General features: G+C 38.9%; 7 protein-coding genes and 1 non-coding gene across 9 annotated transcripts in view; 3 read left to right on the top strand and 5 right to left on the bottom strand.

Moving 5' to 3' along the window:
* LOC104709126 (pentatricopeptide repeat-containing protein At5g14080) overlaps positions 1–426 on the top strand; it is a 9727-nt gene extending 9301 nt beyond the window's left edge. Inside the window, exon 3 of the mRNA XM_010425786.2 lies at positions 414–426. Coding sequence (XP_010424088.1) covers positions 414–426 — 13 coding nt within the window. The remainder of the gene's footprint in view (positions 1–413) is intronic.
* LOC104705675 (glutaredoxin-C8-like) lies at positions 462–1140 on the bottom strand. Its single transcript, XM_010421727.1, has one exon. It carries the CDS (start codon positions 1083–1085, stop codon positions 666–668), a length of 420 nt encoding a protein of 139 aa, XP_010420029.1. The 5' UTR covers positions 1086–1140; the 3' UTR covers positions 462–665.
* LOC104705673 (aspartokinase 2, chloroplastic) lies at positions 3302–7080 on the bottom strand. 2 transcript variants are annotated; one of them, XM_010421726.2, is made up of 14 exons: positions 6903–7080; positions 5985–6466; positions 5808–5890; positions 5663–5703; positions 5372–5526; positions 5058–5207; positions 4804–4899; positions 4601–4717; positions 4406–4525; positions 4234–4326; positions 4029–4151; positions 3831–3947; positions 3679–3741; positions 3302–3588 (listed from the first exon to the last, which is right to left on the bottom strand). In XM_010421726.2, exons 2-14 carry the CDS (start codon positions 6375–6377, stop codon positions 3502–3504), a joined length of 1638 nt encoding a protein of 545 aa, XP_010420028.1. In that variant the 5' UTR covers positions 6378–6466; positions 6903–7080; the 3' UTR covers positions 3302–3501. The 2 variants fall into 2 exon arrangements, with proteins under 2 accessions (XP_010420028.1, XP_010420027.1); XM_010421725.2 differs by having other exon boundaries at positions 5985–6472; positions 6903–7079.
* Positions 7185–9292, bottom strand: LOC104705672 (U3 small nucleolar RNA-associated protein 18 homolog). Its single transcript, XM_010421724.2, has 2 exons — positions 9273–9292; positions 7185–9112 (listed from the first exon to the last, which is right to left on the bottom strand). The coding sequence occupies exon 2, from the start codon at positions 9084–9086 to the stop codon at positions 7437–7439; it is 1650 nt and encodes a 549-aa protein (XP_010420026.1). The 5' UTR covers positions 9087–9112; positions 9273–9292; the 3' UTR covers positions 7185–7436.
* On the top strand, positions 9584–11905 carry LOC109124421 (mitochondrial phosphate carrier protein 3, mitochondrial-like). Its single transcript, XM_010421723.1, has 6 exons — positions 9584–10030; positions 10399–10760; positions 10848–10891; positions 10993–11207; positions 11299–11423; positions 11507–11905. The coding sequence occupies exons 1-6, from the start codon at positions 9701–9703 to the stop codon at positions 11568–11570; spliced, it is 1140 nt and encodes a 379-aa protein (XP_010420025.1). The 5' UTR covers positions 9584–9700; the 3' UTR covers positions 11571–11905.
* TRNAK-CUU lies at positions 12049–12121 on the bottom strand. The gene has a single exon. It is a non-coding gene; the product is annotated as a tRNA-Lys (tRNA).
* Positions 13030–14591, bottom strand: LOC104705670 (translocon-associated protein subunit beta). Its single transcript, XM_010421722.2, has 6 exons — positions 14305–14591; positions 13974–14072; positions 13773–13881; positions 13555–13626; positions 13430–13435; positions 13030–13346 (listed from the first exon to the last, which is right to left on the bottom strand). Exons 1-6 carry the CDS (start codon positions 14484–14486, stop codon positions 13227–13229), a joined length of 588 nt encoding a protein of 195 aa, XP_010420024.1. The 5' UTR covers positions 14487–14591; the 3' UTR covers positions 13030–13226.
* The window catches only part of LOC104705669, a 4150-nt gene continuing 2098 nt past the window's right edge, over positions 15287–17338 (top strand). The window contains exons 1-8 of the mRNA XM_010421721.2: positions 15287–15808; positions 15915–15989; positions 16074–16135; positions 16245–16389; positions 16478–16574; positions 16651–16717; positions 16803–16901; positions 17024–17116. Coding sequence (XP_010420023.1) covers positions 15604–15808; positions 15915–15989; positions 16074–16135; positions 16245–16389; positions 16478–16574; positions 16651–16717; positions 16803–16901; positions 17024–17116 — 843 coding nt within the window. The 5' untranslated portion in view covers positions 15287–15603. The remainder of the gene's footprint in view (positions 15809–15914; positions 15990–16073; positions 16136–16244; positions 16390–16477; positions 16575–16650; positions 16718–16802; positions 16902–17023; positions 17117–17338) is intronic.

Genomic DNA, 17338 nt, shown 5'->3' with positions numbered 1-17338 from the left:
CACGAGCTATTGAGGTATTAAACTGTTAAATTAAACCTTTCTAGTCTCAGAAAACTGTATGTGACTTTGTGTTTTTGTATATTCTATTTTTTTACTTGCTAAAGTTAAATTAGCAAACAAAATTATACATATCGTAGCTGTAAAATCATCAGTGAGTGACGTTATAGGATGAGCGATGTACGGGCTCGTCTTGACGCAACGGTCGGGTCAAAATCACGGATTATTGTTTGTGGATGTCCACGTAATCTGAAGTGGGGGACCCCCCGGAGGCGATTATTTTCCCCCACAGTTAACAGTTATAACGGTTAAGATTTTTAGGTCATGAAATAAAAAGATCCTCATTCTTGTCTTAATTTTTGACAAATTAATTTATATTTTGTTGAAAATTTGGCCATTTAATTTTCACAAATCAGCTGGCGAAATTAGAGATGAGAAACAAAGCTAATTAGAGAATTTAGTAATTAAACACAATACTCTTTATATATTAGTGTGATTTAAGATAGACAAAGAGCTTAAGCTTAAAACAAACGCACCACTCTTCTCTCTCACTGTCACTACTAATTCATCACTAGAATTAACCTACGGGGTTTTTTTTTTGTTTAAAAACCAAAAGAAAGTAAAGAAAAAAAAAAGGAAAGGTTGGATCGGAGGATGATGGGATGGCGTCAGAGCCAGAGAGCGCCAGCATTTTTGAGAAGAGGGACGAGTGAGCCATTGATATGTGAAGCCATCACTCTCTCCATTGATCCTACCATCTTCCCTCCGATGAACACAACCGGTAGTGCCCCCGGAGTAGCAGCGCCACCGCTAGAGCAGCCTAGGAGGCGAAGGAGAGCACAGTGGATCTCAGCGCCGGAAGGGTGAAGGTCAAGCTCGTGGACGGCGGGGCTGACTCCCATCCCACGGAAGAGACGCTTGATAGCGTGGCACATGCAGCACGTGCTCATGCTGAATATAACCACCGCATTCTCTGCCGCCATCGACTCTATCTTCGCCAGTGTCTCTGACGGAAACACATTCATCATGTTGTTCACCTTACCGTTGTTGTAGGACACCGCCCCTCGAGTTTCTGTTTTGTATTGCATTTTTTTGTATTCTTAGGACAATACGAAGAGGAGAGAGTGAGACTGAGAGAGAGAATGTGTTTATGAGTTGGTTGAGGGGGAGAGTGAGAGGCATGCATACTATTTATACAAGGTGAAGTTCTAAATTAATTGGTAATTTTTATATATTTTTAAATGATGATAGCAAAGGTATTGATGTGATAGACATGGTTTGTAGCTTTTGTTAATTATGATAGGATGATATTTTTAAAGAGATATTTAATATTCTTAGAAAATTTTACAACAATATAGAAGTTAGAATAATTAAATTTCAGTTATATATAGGTAAGTAGAATATTAAGGGAATTGTTGGTAATGGATATCTATCCTTCTTGTCGGCTTTTTTCTGTAGTAATATCTTACACAGTTACACTAGCTATAGCTAGGTTTGTCTGCAAAATTGGTCCAATATAAGCAAAATATAAATGGTCCAATATGCATATATAAAAAATGTATAAATGGTCCAATATATATGTATATTCTATGGAGACGCGCCGAATAATAAATTTGATGCTGCCAACATTATGTGAGCAAGTCGTAACGCAGAGATGAGGTCGAATGTTTGGATATGGCCGGTGGTTTGCCATTATATTCCATAATTCACTTTATGCTAAAAATCCTCTAATCGATCTCTATAAACAAGCTACTTATAAAATCATTATCAATATGATCATAAAAGGAGTGGAATATATATATATTTTTGGGATTGTAATCCAATTAGCATCTCACATCTATAAACATATATATGCGTAGTAGATATACAAGTTGGAATATTTTTGTTGGTAATCAAGATCGAATTTTTCGTAAACATATTATTCTTAGCCCATAATGGATATTTATAGAAAAACTGGCTAATTAGTGTTTTATAAAAATAAAATAAAGTAGTCATAAATATTCTTGGAATGAACTTTTAAAAGAGATAGAGTTGCCACCATCGTTTACTTGTTAATGCTACCATCAGAAATATGTCAGTGTTCTTGATGCAAGGAAAATTTTTACAAGTTGGCATGTGTTCTTGCCAATGCCATAGCATCTTTTTTTTTCATTATATAGGATTATTAAAACGTTACAAGTCCCTGTTAGGTAAAACTGTTAAAATCCATATATAGTGCGGGTTGTTTGTAGATAAGTTAAGCAAAAGGCTGAAAAAGGAAGAAGTTGAATTTTCACAAAGTTGGTCACATGCTTTTTAGGCTTTCATGCATGCTTCTGCCTTTTGTTTCTTCTTATCTGCAAACTTGCCTTCTTGTTTCTCATGTTTGACCAACCCCCCCCCAAAAAAAAAACCAAAAAAAAAAACAAGGTAAAACAAAATATTATCGTTGTCAGCACAAACAACTTTGTTATGAAATTTATAGGTCACCTCACCTCATCTTTTCATAGATTATATATGAAGAAAATCCCCTAAATTATTTATGTTTTACATATATTTGATAACATTTCTCTGAATTTATTTTTTGAATTAAAAATAAAAGATAAGAGGCGCATAGAACTCTTCATGTCTTTCATATAGTAATGTATTAAAAAAACAAAGGAGGATGGCTTAAGATTGAAGTGAGTCCGAAGAGTTATATGTCCTTTCATTTGGTTCTAGATTTGGTGTATAAACTAAAGCTGATTTAGTCTAAACTAAATCTAAATCCTTTGCCCTTCAAGATAATAAAATAAAAACATAAACTAAAACAATCTTCGAGGGATTGCGTTTGTCGGACCACTTTATATTTATTTTTAAAAGAAAAAGAAAAAAAAAGAAGAATTGGAAGGCCGTTACAGTCACAGAAGAAAGGCCTTCTTACGTAACAGATATCATCAGATGTGTATTTGTCGTTGACTGGGACTGGTCGGTCGGATGTAACCCTGGTCAAGTAACTGATCATATGCTTTTCAGGAAGGGTCTTTTCGGTATCATCAAAAATTGTTTGCATTCTACTTTCAAAGCCTGCACTTTGAATTCCCCCCTCTTTCACATTCCCTATTTCTTGATTTTTTTTTTCTCTACACTGAATTAATTGTATGTTGCTATACTTACACTTTAATCATTGTACTGTACTTTGAAGGTAAAAAAATATTACTGGAGGAACATAGTTTATGAAAGTTAGATTCTTTTTTTGTGTGTGTCAAAATTAAGAAAACTACACCCTATACCCATAAAATCTTAAACCCTGCAAAACTGAGAGGTTTATTTCATTAATTGCAAAAGATTTTAACCCATTTATGATTATTGGCTTTTGCTCAAATTATGTGATTGTATTACAACCAAGTCAAGAACTACAAACAACAATAATGAGAACAAGAATGTGAAAAAAGTTGTTTCAAGTCTTGTCACATTCTTAACATTGAACTACACGTACATAAGTAGAGTTGTAGGAGTGGCATGGTGCTGTTCTTCTGTGTTGCACTACGAAGCGGTCTCAAAGAAGGCGGAGTGGAGAGCCCTCACACATTGCTCTGCCTCTTCATCATTCACTATCAATGAGATGTTTACCTGACACACAAAACATCTCCATTCATCATATAACAATACCATATTTATATTCATCACTATATGTATTCACATGTAGCAGCAGACTTTGACCTTAGATGCACCCTGCGAGATCATCTGCACATTCACTCCATTGCTTCTAAGTACTTGGAACACCTGTTTTGTTGTTCATTCCATTCCCATTAACGCAAAAAGTCAAAACCTCGAGTTCAAAAGAGAACACAAGACAGGTTACTCTCACTAACCTTCTCTAATATGAGTGAGGATTTCTGAACATTTCCTATCAAAGAGATGATTGATCTGCGCTGAAGCAATTTCACAACAGCAATCTTCTCTAGCTCTTCTACCAAATTATCCAGTTCCTGTTCACACCCAATCATTTTACCAATACTACGAATGACTCTCACAAAAGAAACAATGTATCAAAGTAAAAAGAGTCTTACATTTGTCCTCTGGATTAACTCTCTACCCCAGAGCTTTGCAGGATCCAATGTCAATGATATACTAACTTCACTTGTTGCTACAACATCGACCGATATGCCTAAATCTTCAAATTTGGTAAACACCTGCACACGAGACAGTGTGCATGCTTTGCAGTGAGATATTAAACACAGTCGAACAAAGACATCATTATCCAATTATATTTACCCTGGCAAGGAAACCATATTGGCCAAGCATACGGGTGCTTGCTATGTCCAACATGGTCACATTACGTTTCAGAACAATGCTAGTCAGCACGGCCTACAAGTAATTAAAGGAGGAAGAAGGGGTCATTGAAGTTTAAATTCAACGAGTTTATAAACACATTTGTTTCACGAACCTTACTCATGTCTCTTGATCTGGTGATGACAGTTCCTGGAGCGGTGGGGTTGTATGAGTTCTTAACCCTCACAGGAATGTCACCGTCTCTTGCTGGCCTCATAGACAGTGGATGCAACACCTGCAATGGAAGAGGAATATGCTCAGCCATCAGAAGGAGGAGAAACTCATCAGCATAGATAATCTACGAGATTACCTGGGCGCCAAAGTAAGCAAGCTCAGCTGCCTCATCGAACGTCAAGTATGGAACAGACTGAGCTCCAGAATATATGTTCGGATCACAAGTCAAAACTCCATCTACATCTTTCCAAACCTGCACCAGATTTTCTTAAAGTAAGAAATTTTTGCTTAACAAACTTCCATCTTCATGATGAAATATTGGCTAAACCCATCAATTACCTGAATTTCCCGCAGTCCTAACGCTTTCCCAATAGTTGTAGCCGTCAAATCGCTACCACCCCTACCCAACGTAGTTATAGCACAAGACCTCCATCCCTGCAGAAACACATACATAGGCGAGATTCAAGGACACATTAAGCAAAACAGCTTTGTGCAAAAGCCATTCCAATATATAGAATACATGAATATCAGAGTTCTGTACTACATATTTTTCGATCCACGGGAATAACAAAAACAGTCAGAAAAATGTAAACCTTTCCGAGGAAGCCAGTAACAACAGGGACTGCATTTTCCTTGCTCCAGTCACCAACTAGTGTTTTTGACACGGCAGGGTATGTTGCTTCAAGTATATCAGCATTTGTAAAATCGTCTGTTGTAATAACCCCGATCTCAAATGCATCATACTGCCAACAACAAGCGAACAACTCATCAAGTCATGAATCAAACTTATGTTGAGTACATAACTGTGAGCATTGGCATTCTCAAGTTTCTATAATCTTTCTGACGAGAACTGCAATTATATAGTGTCAAGGTTATGCTAGGACCAGGGTGTTATAAAGCAACATACTTGACGTGCTTTGTGGCCAATTTTATTGAGATACGCAGAGAATAGCCTTGTGGACATGCACTCTCCAAATGAAACCAGGTAGTCCCTTGTACGTAAGGTTAACTCTTTCATCATTGATATGCCTTTGAGAAGCTGGTGAAGTCCCTCTAAGTGCTCTACAAATGGATTAACCAGAAAATGGATTCAGAGACGAAAAAAAACCAACTGAATGAGCAAAGAAAAATTCTTAAACTACAAATAGGCGAAATGGTTGATAAATCAAGCATCCAGAAAGAGAACCAAGGCACTTACTTTCAATAACCGCTGTTTCCACTCCAAGCTCATGAGCAGTTCTGGACATAGAGAATTTTATTTCCCATGAGAATGAGGTTAAATTTGGACTGTGAAAACTAAATAAACAATCATATACACATGAGAAAACAGTATTTTCTTTAACCTTAAATGGAGTTCTTTTATAAAGTTCAATTCTTCAATACTTTCTACGTTAGTGACACCGCAGGTAACAGCCTTCTCTCCAGCCTAATAAAAGCGAGAAGCCAAGGAACTAATTAACTCTACCACTAAAAGAAACATCATATGAAAGAAGTAGGAAAGAGTAATACTGTTGTATTACCTTCAGAAGCGTATTAGTCGTCTTTCCCATTGCTGATAGCACAATAACGGGCCTCTCATCTGGAAAGCTGAGTATAAGATTGGCCACTTCTTTCATCCTCTCTGCTGACGCCACTGATGAGCCGCCAAATTTCATTACACATGTCAAATCTTTGCCAGTTCCGGTTGAATTACATGTCTCGGGCTCTTTTCTTTCAAGCAAATCAACTCTTACAGCTTCACAACTAACTCTCAAAGCTATATTCCTACAAGAATGCTCTACGGTTCTAAAGATTGCACAACTAGAGGCCAAGGTAACTGAATTACTAATCCCCTTTGAGCCAAACTCAAGCCTCTTTGAACTTAAAGCAAGCCCTGGAGCTTTAACTCCGTACAACTGCAATGAAGCCGTCATTACTCAGTAGTGAAGCTTTGCTGATTCTAAGAGACTTGAGTGTTGTGATCTCGACAAATGGTACAGCTGTGATTGTTCACTGTGGGAACCTGCAGCTTTCAAATTCACCAAATAAAAAAAAAAAAAGGATCAGGTCTTTCTCAAGAGGAATGATTATGAAAAAACTTTATTCAACAAATAAATACAATGCATGTTGACTAGGGAAGAGAAAAGATGGCTACTTTCCAATTAAAAATCAAACAACCATACCATATAAACAAACACTAAAAGAGGAACACTTGTACAGTTCTTTTGAAGGAGTCATCAAATTCAAATGGATCTGTTATAAATTTCAGTTTAACAAAGAAGAATGTGTAGGATATAAACCAGAAAATGTGTAATTCGGTGCTTCTTTCATCACTCAAACGGAAATGATGAATCATTTGAGAAATTGTAAAAGAAAATAGCAAAAAAAAAAAGACGATCGTAATCAAGAACAAAACCCAGAGCAACCGAAAGAAGTCGTCGAATTATAGAGATTAGTACCTAAAATGGATCAGCGTGTAAAAAAGTTTCGAGCTTTCCTCGAGATTCCTTCGGACACAGCTGAATCGACCGGTCCGATTCGCCGGCCAGGCTCCGAAGGAAATAAATGTTGTGCTTTTTTTTGGGGTGGGTTTAAGAAGTGAAACTGCGGCTTAAGACATAATTAGACTTTAGAGGACGTGAGAAACTGCTTTGTTTGCCCTTGTCACAGAATATAATATACGGTCCAGATTCAATCTCTTAATCGAGATACCCTTTCAGCTTTGGGTAAGCCACTAGAAGTGAAACAATGTCGACATCTTTCTTTTTCTCCTGCATTTTTATTTGAGATGGTAACAAACCACAAGTGTTTTTTGATGTTGACAAAAACGTGAGAAAAGAAAGACTTTGGCCCACTCGATTCCAAGAATCAGAAAGACAAAATCTTCATTGATCGTAAATTGGATAGGAAAATTGATAACATAAAAAGAGTAGCACTGCGACAAAAGTAAAGACACAACAAATTCCAAAACTGTCCTTGGTAAGACCAAAACTTCAAGCATTCTGGTAATGATGCAGTTTGTACAGCAAAACTTTTCCGGCAGCGTTTCCCATAGCCATGAAACCACTTCCGGGGCTGAAGTCTAGGCAGCGAGGGTAATGCATTGTGCTGTTTGGTGGTGGCCAGTTTGAGAAGACGGTTAGGGACGGAACATGGACCAGCTTTATGCTGTTTTTGTTCATCGTTGAGACTATAGCTAGAATCTGAGCATCATGGTTGAACTTCATGAAATCTATGTTGGAAGTGAGATTGTCCACTGTCTTTATCGGCTTTCTCTTGCCTCCCATAAACTCAGATTTCTTGTAAATGTTTACGATCCCTCTGTCGGTTCCAGAGGCAAACAATGCTCCGTTTAGCGAACTGCAAAGAGAAGTGCCACATGTGCTGCCTTCATCCACGCCCTTGTATAAGCACTTCATTGTTCTCAGATCCCACACGTATACTTGCCCGTCGCCTCCTGAGCTCAGTAACTGCTTCCCATCATCACTGAATGCTAAGGACCTGACTGAACCATTCATCTTTAGTGTTCCCGTCAGCTCTTTTGTTTTTGTTGACACAAGTAAGATGTAACCTTCGTTACCCACAAAAGCTATGGTGTTAGAGTCTTGTGACACCTCGAACTGTTCCAAGCTTTTCTCCTCTCTACCAACCAAAGGGCCAATCTTGTCAAACTTTGCCTTCTCCAAATCAAAGCTGTAAAAGAACTTTCTTCTTCCGGATACAATGACCTGAGAGCCATTGGGCAAGAAAGCTGCTTTACGAATAGGACAATCCTCAAGAAATATGCTCTGGATCTTAGTGTTCCTCTTTCCATCAATCTGGAAAAACCTTAACCGTCGATCCAATCCAGCAGTGAGCAGCAGCTGAGCGTTTTGATGGAAGTGGACAGAGTTTATTGGGCCACTTGAAGGATCTGCTGCATTGGCATCCACGAGCTTTGAGTATTCAAGACGACCAGCACAAAGCTTGTTACCAGTCTTCATCACAAGATCTTCATTCGTTCGGAGGATATCATCAACTCCTCCATCCAGGGTATCATCATCTGAAGACTCACCATCAATGATTTGGGAATCTGGCCGAGCCCAATCAGTCCCAGGGTTTAGATTAGCATGATGAGCCCTCAGCCTTGCAATATACTCAGACCCAGAGATCAAACCCTCATTCTCCTCTTTCCTTAGCTTCCTCAAACGGTTGACACTAGCTATATTAATGTTGATCTGTTTCTCTTCTTCATCCTCCCAAGCAGCTTCTCCCTTCCTAACTCCAACAACTTGACCACTCTCTTCATCAGAAAGCTGTTCATCATCATCATCATCATCATCCTCGTGATCCAGAGTCTGACTCACAGCAGAACGGTCTACATGAAACAAAGCAGAACCATCTTCTTCTTCTACCTTACCAAAAGTAAGAGGGGAGTAGAGTGACCCGAATAACGAATTCTCAAGATTTTTCATTTGAACCAGTTCCGATTCTTGTAGCTTCTCCTTCTCCTTCTCTGTCTCCTTCTCCGTCTTCCTTCTCTTTCCCCTAGTGTCATCATCGGACCCAGTCTCTTCCCCATCTTCTACATCTCTGTACTGTTTCTTCACCTCCTCTCTTTTATTACTCTTACTTTCCGGAGCATTCTGAGATAAGAAGCTCATCTCTCTCAATACCACAATATCCACAGCTGCATAAACCAACAACTATAAGATTCGCACCCTAAGCTCGTTATCAATCGCAAATTAAGCCCTAATTTCGGGAAGGATTACAACCGAAGCTACTAGTTTGACCTAATTCATGCACAAATTTGATTACAACGAAGAAGAAGAAGGAAGGAAACAACTTACAACGTTGACGAGCAGAGCAGTAGCCGGTTAATTTGTCGGCGAGAGAGCTGTCTCTTCTGGTTTGAGAGAGATTTAGGGTTTTACAAAGTTTATTTTCCCAAACCAAAAAAAAATATAAAAAATGATCGTTAAGACAGCCTTTAATGGGTCAACGGTTATATGTCTCTTGAAAAAGCCCATGGGCCACGAGACTTGGTAAGAGACTTAATAAAGAGAATAAAAACATCTAACAATGTCATTTTCGTAATTATCGCAAAAAGTATATGCCTTGTTTCATGAGATTCCCATTTGCCCAATAAAAAGTCTGAGACTCCCAGAGGTTAATATCTCCTCTTTCTCATAGTCATTTGTCCTTTTTTGGTTTGAGGGCAAGCGTGAGATCGGGCTATCAGACATCGCCACCGTTGCTCATTTCAAACGCCGCCGCGATGGAATCTCCCAAGAATTCTCTGATCCCTAGCTTCCTCTATTCATCATCTCCCTCGTCGCCGAGATCTTTCCTCCTCGACCAGGTGCTGAATTCCAACTCCAACGCTGCATTCGCTGAGAAATCTCCTGCTCCGGCGGCCGCGCGTGCGTCTCCGACGACGATGCTGTCCCGGAAGAATTTCCTTATTGCGTCTCCCACCGAGCCAGGGAAAGGGATCGAGATGTACTCACCTGCTTTCTACGCCGCTTGTACCTTTGGTGGAATCCTCAGCTGTGGTCTCACTCACATGACCGTGACTCCTCTCGATCTCGTCAAGTGCAATATGCAGGTATGGAAACTTTAGATCCGTTAATCTTTCTTATGTCTTTTGAGCTCATGTTCGTGGATCTGTGTTCTTGTGTTGCTAGATCTGCGTTTTTAGTCTTTGTTGGATAGATCCGTGATTTCATTTGCTTTATCGTTTTGTTATCTGTGTTGCTTTGGTTTTGTGTTGGATTCCATTATTTGATGGATTGTTCGATCTCTGTTATACGTTTATAATCTTCTTACATCCATTTCCATGTTATGTATCAATGATTTCTATTTCAAAATACGTTGATCTGTTCTGAGTTGTGGTTCTTCTTACGAAATTTACTTACTTGACGTGGTGGTATGTGTTGGTGGTGCAACACTGATATGATCTTCTTTGCGTTTCAGATTGATCCAGCCAAGTACAAGAGCATCTCGTCTGGTTTCGGAATTTTGCTGAAAGAGCAAGGAGTCAAGGGATTTTTCCGTGGATGGGTTCCTACTCTTTTGGGTTACAGTGCTCAGGGTGCCTGCAAGTTTGGATTCTACGAGTACTTTAAGAAGACTTACTCTGATCTTGCTGGACCTGAGTACACTGCCAAGTACAAGACCCTCATCTACCTTGCTGGTTCTGCTTCTGCTGAGGTCATTGCCGATGTTGCTCTTTGCCCATTTGAAGCTGTCAAGGTCCGTGTTCAGACACAGCCTGGATTTGCCAGGGGAATGTCTGATGGATTTCCCAAGTTTGTCAAGTCCGAAGGTTTCGGAGGGTGAGTTTTTCAATGCCATTTACATTCGCTTCCTTGTAACAGCTAGCCTTTCGTGTCTGAATTCTTATTTTATTTTATTTTTTGCAGCTTGTACAAGGGTCTTGGTCCACTATGGGGACGTCAGATTCCTTGTAAGCCTCTATCTTGCAAATTTCGTTTTCTTTTTGTTTCTTGTGGTCATGAAGCATTCTTTTAAAGCAAAGTGTAATGATAATATTTGCAAATGTTACAGACACTATGATGAAGTTTGCTTCTTTTGAGACCATTGTTGAAATGATCTACAAGTACGCAATCCCCAACCCAAAGAGTGAATGCAGCAAAGGTCTGCAACTCGGAGTGAGTTTTGCAGGAGGTTACGTTGCTGGAGTGTTCTGTGCAATCGTTTCTCATCCAGCAGACAATCTTGTGTCATTCCTCAACAATGCTAAGGGAGCAACCGTTGGAGATGTAAGTCACTATGTCTAGATACAATAGCCCAGAGCATATATTTCCGTTGCAGTAGGAATGTTATTTAATTTTTGTAAATGAATTGTTGCAGGCGGTGAAGAAGATAGGTATGGTGGGACTATTCACAAGGGGGCTTCCTCTCAGAATTGTTATGATCGGGACATTGACTGGAGCACAGTGGGGATTATACGATGCCTTCAAAGTTTTTGTTGGCCTGTAAGTACCTCTCTCTCTTCACTTACTTCCTGAACTTGATACCATCAAAACGCAAAACTCTCAATTCTTTTAATTTGGTTCAGGCCAACCACTGGTGGTGTTGCTCCAGCTCCTGCCATCGCAGCAGTTACTGATGCCAAAGCCTAAACAATGACGAAAAAGGGTTAGGAGTTTGATGGGGTAGGATTTTTGTTTGGAAAAATAAGAGAAACCATACGGGTAATGAGGAAGATTTGAGTAAGCTCGATCTCTTCCTGACTCGAACTTTTATCATTTTTGTTTTTTGAAATTTGTGTTCCTGAATTCAGGATAGTGCTCAGTCTCTCTTTCGCATACTCTCTACCTATTGTTTCTTGTCCTTTTATGTTTTGTGTTATGTAATCTTAAAAGATGAGAGGTACACACTCGAAGATAGAGAGAGTGGGCACACCCACTTACTACTTTTTTTTTTCCGGTTTCAGTTAAAATTTTCATTTTGGTTACTGGTTTGTGTTTCATTTTACTCTTTTTCGAGTATCATATAAGCCTCACAAATATGGAAACTGAATACTTTATAAATCAGTCATACGTTCTATTTGATGCCAAATGATTAAAAACAAAAATATAAATTAAAACTTCAATGTCGCGCCCACCGTGGGGCTCGAACCCACGACCACAAGGTTAAGAGCCTTGCGCTCTACCAACTGAGCTAGACGGGCTTAGATGCTTCTATAGAGCCAACTAGATTGATTAACGCCGTTATCTTGACGAAGAAGCACCTAATTGTACATAGTCACATTTAAGTGTCCTAATCTGCCATGCCAAGTATCCAAGGTACTCACAAAGGAAGCAGTAGCACCAGCACTTCCATTGATTATTTTAGGTTAGTTATATATGGTTAAGCTTAGTAAAATGACATTTTGAGCAAACGACTAAGGTTAGTTATCTACGAAACTTTGATAAAACATAGTCGAGCTGCAAAGCTCCAACAGACAGAGTTCCTTTGTGAGTGCCTTGACACACTTTATCTGTTTGTAATACAAGACAAATTTAAGTGGTTTTCAATAGCAACTGGACACTGATATGTAGATAATTTGTCAAATTTACAGATTACAATTTGAATTAAATTTATAAGATTATTTCTCTCTTTCTGAAGCCAAAAAAAAACTTTAATGGTGTTTAAGAATTGCTCCCACAAAAGCTATTTACAAGTTTCCTAATGCTCTACTCTACTCCACTCTATAGGTTGTTTGTAAACGTTGATGGATTAACAGAGAAAAACTTAAAATCCATTTAAACACATTACTCCATGATAACAAACATAGTTCTTTGCTCACCCATTTATAATCACGCGAATAAAGCATATAACAATTTATGCAATCTCAATGGCATCAACTCAGCTCTTTCCATTTTACACAGAGAACCGCCTATTCAACTAAAAGCCATGAAATTTTTTAACAAACGAAACTGATAAGCAAAATCATATACTTAGCCAATAACTAGACTACGACACTTCAACAACAAGCAAAGCAAACAGGCAATCAAACTAAACAGAAGCAAACGTAGCTAATAATACCAAAATATGTAATAGCGAATGCAGATAAAACCATGAAAAGCAGAAGGCAGAAACAAAATAAAAGAGACCTCCATAACTATGCTTTCAGAAAGACATTACGCAAAACCAAAATAACTCTTTGAAGTGTGTGTCCTCTGCAACACCAAAATTAAAGTGTGTTCTCTAATTCTTACAAACTTTGAAACTGTGTTTAACTGCTAAACACAAAACAGCACCATGGCAGCTTTTCTCACCTTCATTTCACTAACTTAACGCTTCTTCTTGCTGCTTGATTTTGATACGTTGGACTTAGGTGTTGCCACCAAGTATATGAACAACACAACCATGGAGATGACGGAGACGAGTGATCCATATTTCGCGAGTATCCTCTGCAACAAGTGAAACATGGTAAGATGAGTACTGTTATATTTGATGATTTTCACAGAGGCGTGAGAGTTACAAATCAAGTTACCTTGCCCTGAGATTATTTTAACAGCATCAAGAGAAACGTCCAAGACACACCACAACATAACAATGAAAGTCAGTAATGAGAAGACGAAAAAAAAAGAATGAGGAGACTTTAAAAATAAAAATTACCACGTCAAGCATGTTCGTTGGAGGTTTGTCAGCAAGGATGTCTAGAGGTAGTAGTGGCGTTGAGTACGCTTCCTACAGACAAGAAAACCAGATTTTTAGTAAAACAATAGTCACTATAAGGTAATTTTGATTGGGGAGAATTATAAACTTATAAAGCTTAGTTGCTTCTACCAATTCCAGGAACTAGAACGAAAAAGGGGGGCATAAAAATGGCAAACCTGTAGAGCTGGCTTGGTGGGAATGCGGAAAGTAACAACAGCAGGAGCACCGTAGAAGACTCCTTTAACCTTAGCCTCCAGTTCGAAAGAGTGAGACAAGATACCTCCTCTGCACACCAAGAACCAGATTAGTGACGAAAAGGAAAAAGCTGAAAGCAGACACTAAAACATTTTATGATTGAAGAAGAAGAAGAAACTCACGCATCAAGTCTTTCCCATGACTTAGAAGTGTTTCCATTAACAACATCAAATTTTGCTTTAACCCAGCTATTGTCTGTCAGAGTCACATCATACGCCGACCTGAGAGCAAACACCAAAACCATTAGGAACAATGGGATCAGATCAAATGACATTTCGAATCCTAAACACCGATACACATCATTCGAAATAGATCTAAGCATAGCTCGAGTATTAATCTCCTAATTCTACAGTTAACCAATCTATACATGCAATTTATATACAATCCAGAAACCAACACGGATCGGAAAATGAAATCGGATTAATAAAACTAGATGAGAAGAGAGAAACTAACGAGGATCCTTGGTTGTAGATGTCGAAAGAGACGGTGACACGTTCGGCGCCGGATTTGAGCCTGTTAAGAGTGGCTTTCTTGTGGACCACCATGAACGGGACTTCCGATGTCGCAAACGAGGCAGAAACAAGCATGAACACCGCCATGGCGGAGATCAGAAGCTTAGCTAGGGCGATGGCCATGGTGTTTTTGATCTTCGACGATGCAGTTGTTGAGCAGATGCGAAAACAGATCTACGAATGTTATCCTCCGCTTATAAAAACCTCCGATGACTGATATAACAAGTATAACACTACCACACCACCACCCACAGAAACAACCAAAAAAAGTCAATGATGGGCCTAATTACCTGAAAATAGGCCCACTTAATACAGGCCCATACAAGTAATAAAGAAGTGTCTAATTAAAATATCTACATATATATATATATATATATATATCTGTTGATCTGCTTATAAAGGAAGATAAGTATGTTTGCAGTACAAGAACGAAGATAATTCAACTTGTGTAACACACAGCCTGTCTCCTGCCACATTCTAACATGTTTCTTCTTTAACATTGTTTTATAATAAAGTCTACGCAGCTTTCAAATCTTGAAACGTAATAATGGTTATACAAGCCAACGATCCATTCATTTTTTTGTTACCATAAATAATCTCATTTTCATTTCTAATTAATATTTGGTTGGAGTGACAAAACAGGGTAAAAAAGAGAGAAGTGGGGTTGATTTGATTCAGTTAATCGAGGGTGGGCGGGAAGGTTAAGGAAAGAAGTCAACGAAAAAGTACTAATCTAAAACAGGAGAGCCAATAGAAATAAGGCAAGTGGGATACGAATTCACAGCTTTCCATAAGAAACATAATTAAAACTTGGATTAAACCGGAAGGCATGTGCCATATCTTTTCTCTTTTTTTTTTCTTTGTTGATTTAAATCACGTATCTACTACCCATTTGCTCATTGAATACTAGAGAGCATGTGGGTGGATTGCATCGAACTCCGAAACCTAAGTGAATCTTCTTCTCTCCCCATCATTCTTTGGAACCTTCAAACTAACCTTCCCTCACATGCTCCTATCTTCCTCTGTTCCACCAGCTCTCTCTGAGATTCTCTTCCTTATTATATTACTCTTAAGCTTCCAAAATCCGGATCTATATATCCGCTTCAGGTTGTTCCAGAACCTCTATGTTGGTTTTAGGATATATCTGGCAATGTTGTGTATGTAATGTATCCGGCTATCCGCATATGTAGGATGATTTTGTGAGGGGAAAAAAAAAGCATAGCAGAGAGAGAGAGAGAGTATGGGGTGTGCTACATCTGCTTATGCTGTTGTCGGAAGGAAGAACAAGAAGAGGATCATTCAAGAATCCGTTGTGTTTGTTCTTCAGTTCCGCGTTCCTGTTCAGTCTGATCTTCAGCGCCAACTCAAGGGCGTTGCTCCTAAGGCTACCGTCGATCGATTGACATGTCTAAGGAATCAGATTCAGCTAGTAGCTGAGGACACAGGTATAGAGAAACGAGGCTATCTTCTTCCATTTTTCTTGCGTTTTAAGGAAAAGAGGTTTTGTATTTTTGAAAACATGTTCAATGTTTCTGGTTGGAATTTTTGCAGGGGGTTCTGCCATCCCTGAGCTGCGTTCAGCTTTGGAGGAGTACTTGTCTCTTCTAACCGGTCTTGTCAAGAAAAGTTCGGGTTTGCATATTTTGATATAACTTTATAGTTTATTGTGTATAAAAGCAAATGGTGATATCAGAATATTTAACGATACAGAGAATGATGGAATGGAGGGCTGCGTGGAGTTCAAATGGAAAACCCTTGGAGATGGTCGACGAGTAAGTTCAGTTTTTGCTCAATCATACTAAGCCGATCCTGAGGATTTGGATTTTGTTTGTTCTGTTACCCTTTAAGTCTTAACAACGTGAAGGTGTATGCTCTATACAGGCAGAGATATGTCTCACAAACCTTTGGATGGAGATGTTAACAGTGATCCACATGATGGCTGCTTTGGCATTAACTGAAGCTAACTCTCTTATGATTCCAAAGGATTGCTCTGCATCTGGCAATGGCGTCCGTGTGGTCTCAACTGGTCTGGTCTCTTCTCTCTTCACACTTATCTTTTACTTCTATTTGCTGTTTTTATAAAGGAACCTGTTTTCTTAGCCACTTTCACACAGATTGCAGGAGAGATGCGGTTGACTTGCTTCTCAAGGCATCTGGATACTTGGAGTTCTGCGTCCGAGAGATTCTCGCTCGCTTTCCTCCTGAAATAAAGTATGAAACAACCAAAAACAGAAAATCTTGAATAAGCTTCACATAGATACTTACTTACATAGCTGCAAATTTGCAGGACTAAGTTGCCAGATGATATGCAGGAGAGTGTAATGCAAAGTCTATCTATCCAAGCACTTGGCCAGGTTTATACACTTTGAAATTGTGACTCTTTAACCAGAATCTTGTATATGGGTTTTAATTTGTAAGTTTGGCTGAAATTTACTGCAGGGAACTGAGATTCAACTTGGATTAGCAGTTGATAGCCAGAAAGCAACGTTGTCTGTGAAGAGGAGACTTGCATGTGAGCAAGTCATCTATTTCACTCAGGTCCTCCTCATAGTTTAAAAATTTTCAATTTCTTACTTGCGCCATACTTTTTGGGAAAATCATAGTTTATCTGCTGTAATCTCTCTTTTAATTTGCTGTAAATGATCTCATTATCATTTCAGGCATATCACTGCTTGTCTGATTGTGAATCAGTCAGTCACGGATGTGCCAAGAAGCTACTCCGGTTTATCTACTGGAAATTTTTGGAAGCAAAGGTGTGTATAATTTATGAACATTATTGAAGTCACCGTTGTAACTTGTAAGTGATTAAACAGCTCATTGATTAATCTCTCTGTTATGTTCTGTTTTTCATTAAAAGGCTGCGGCATACTACTACCATGGACTGGTAACAGACAAGGGAACTGAGCCATCTTGCCACGTGATTGCGGTGTGTTGTTTCCTTGCAGCTGCAGAGATCCTAGGAGAAAGCAAGAAGG

Source organism: Camelina sativa, chromosome 8 (genome assembly GCF_000633955.1).
Source record: "Camelina sativa cultivar DH55 chromosome 8, Cs, whole genome shotgun sequence".
NCBI lineage: Eukaryota > Viridiplantae > Streptophyta > Magnoliopsida > Brassicales > Brassicaceae > Camelina > Camelina sativa.
Note: the sequence above shows the minus strand (reverse complement) of the source record. Positions and strands in the feature narration are given on the sequence as shown.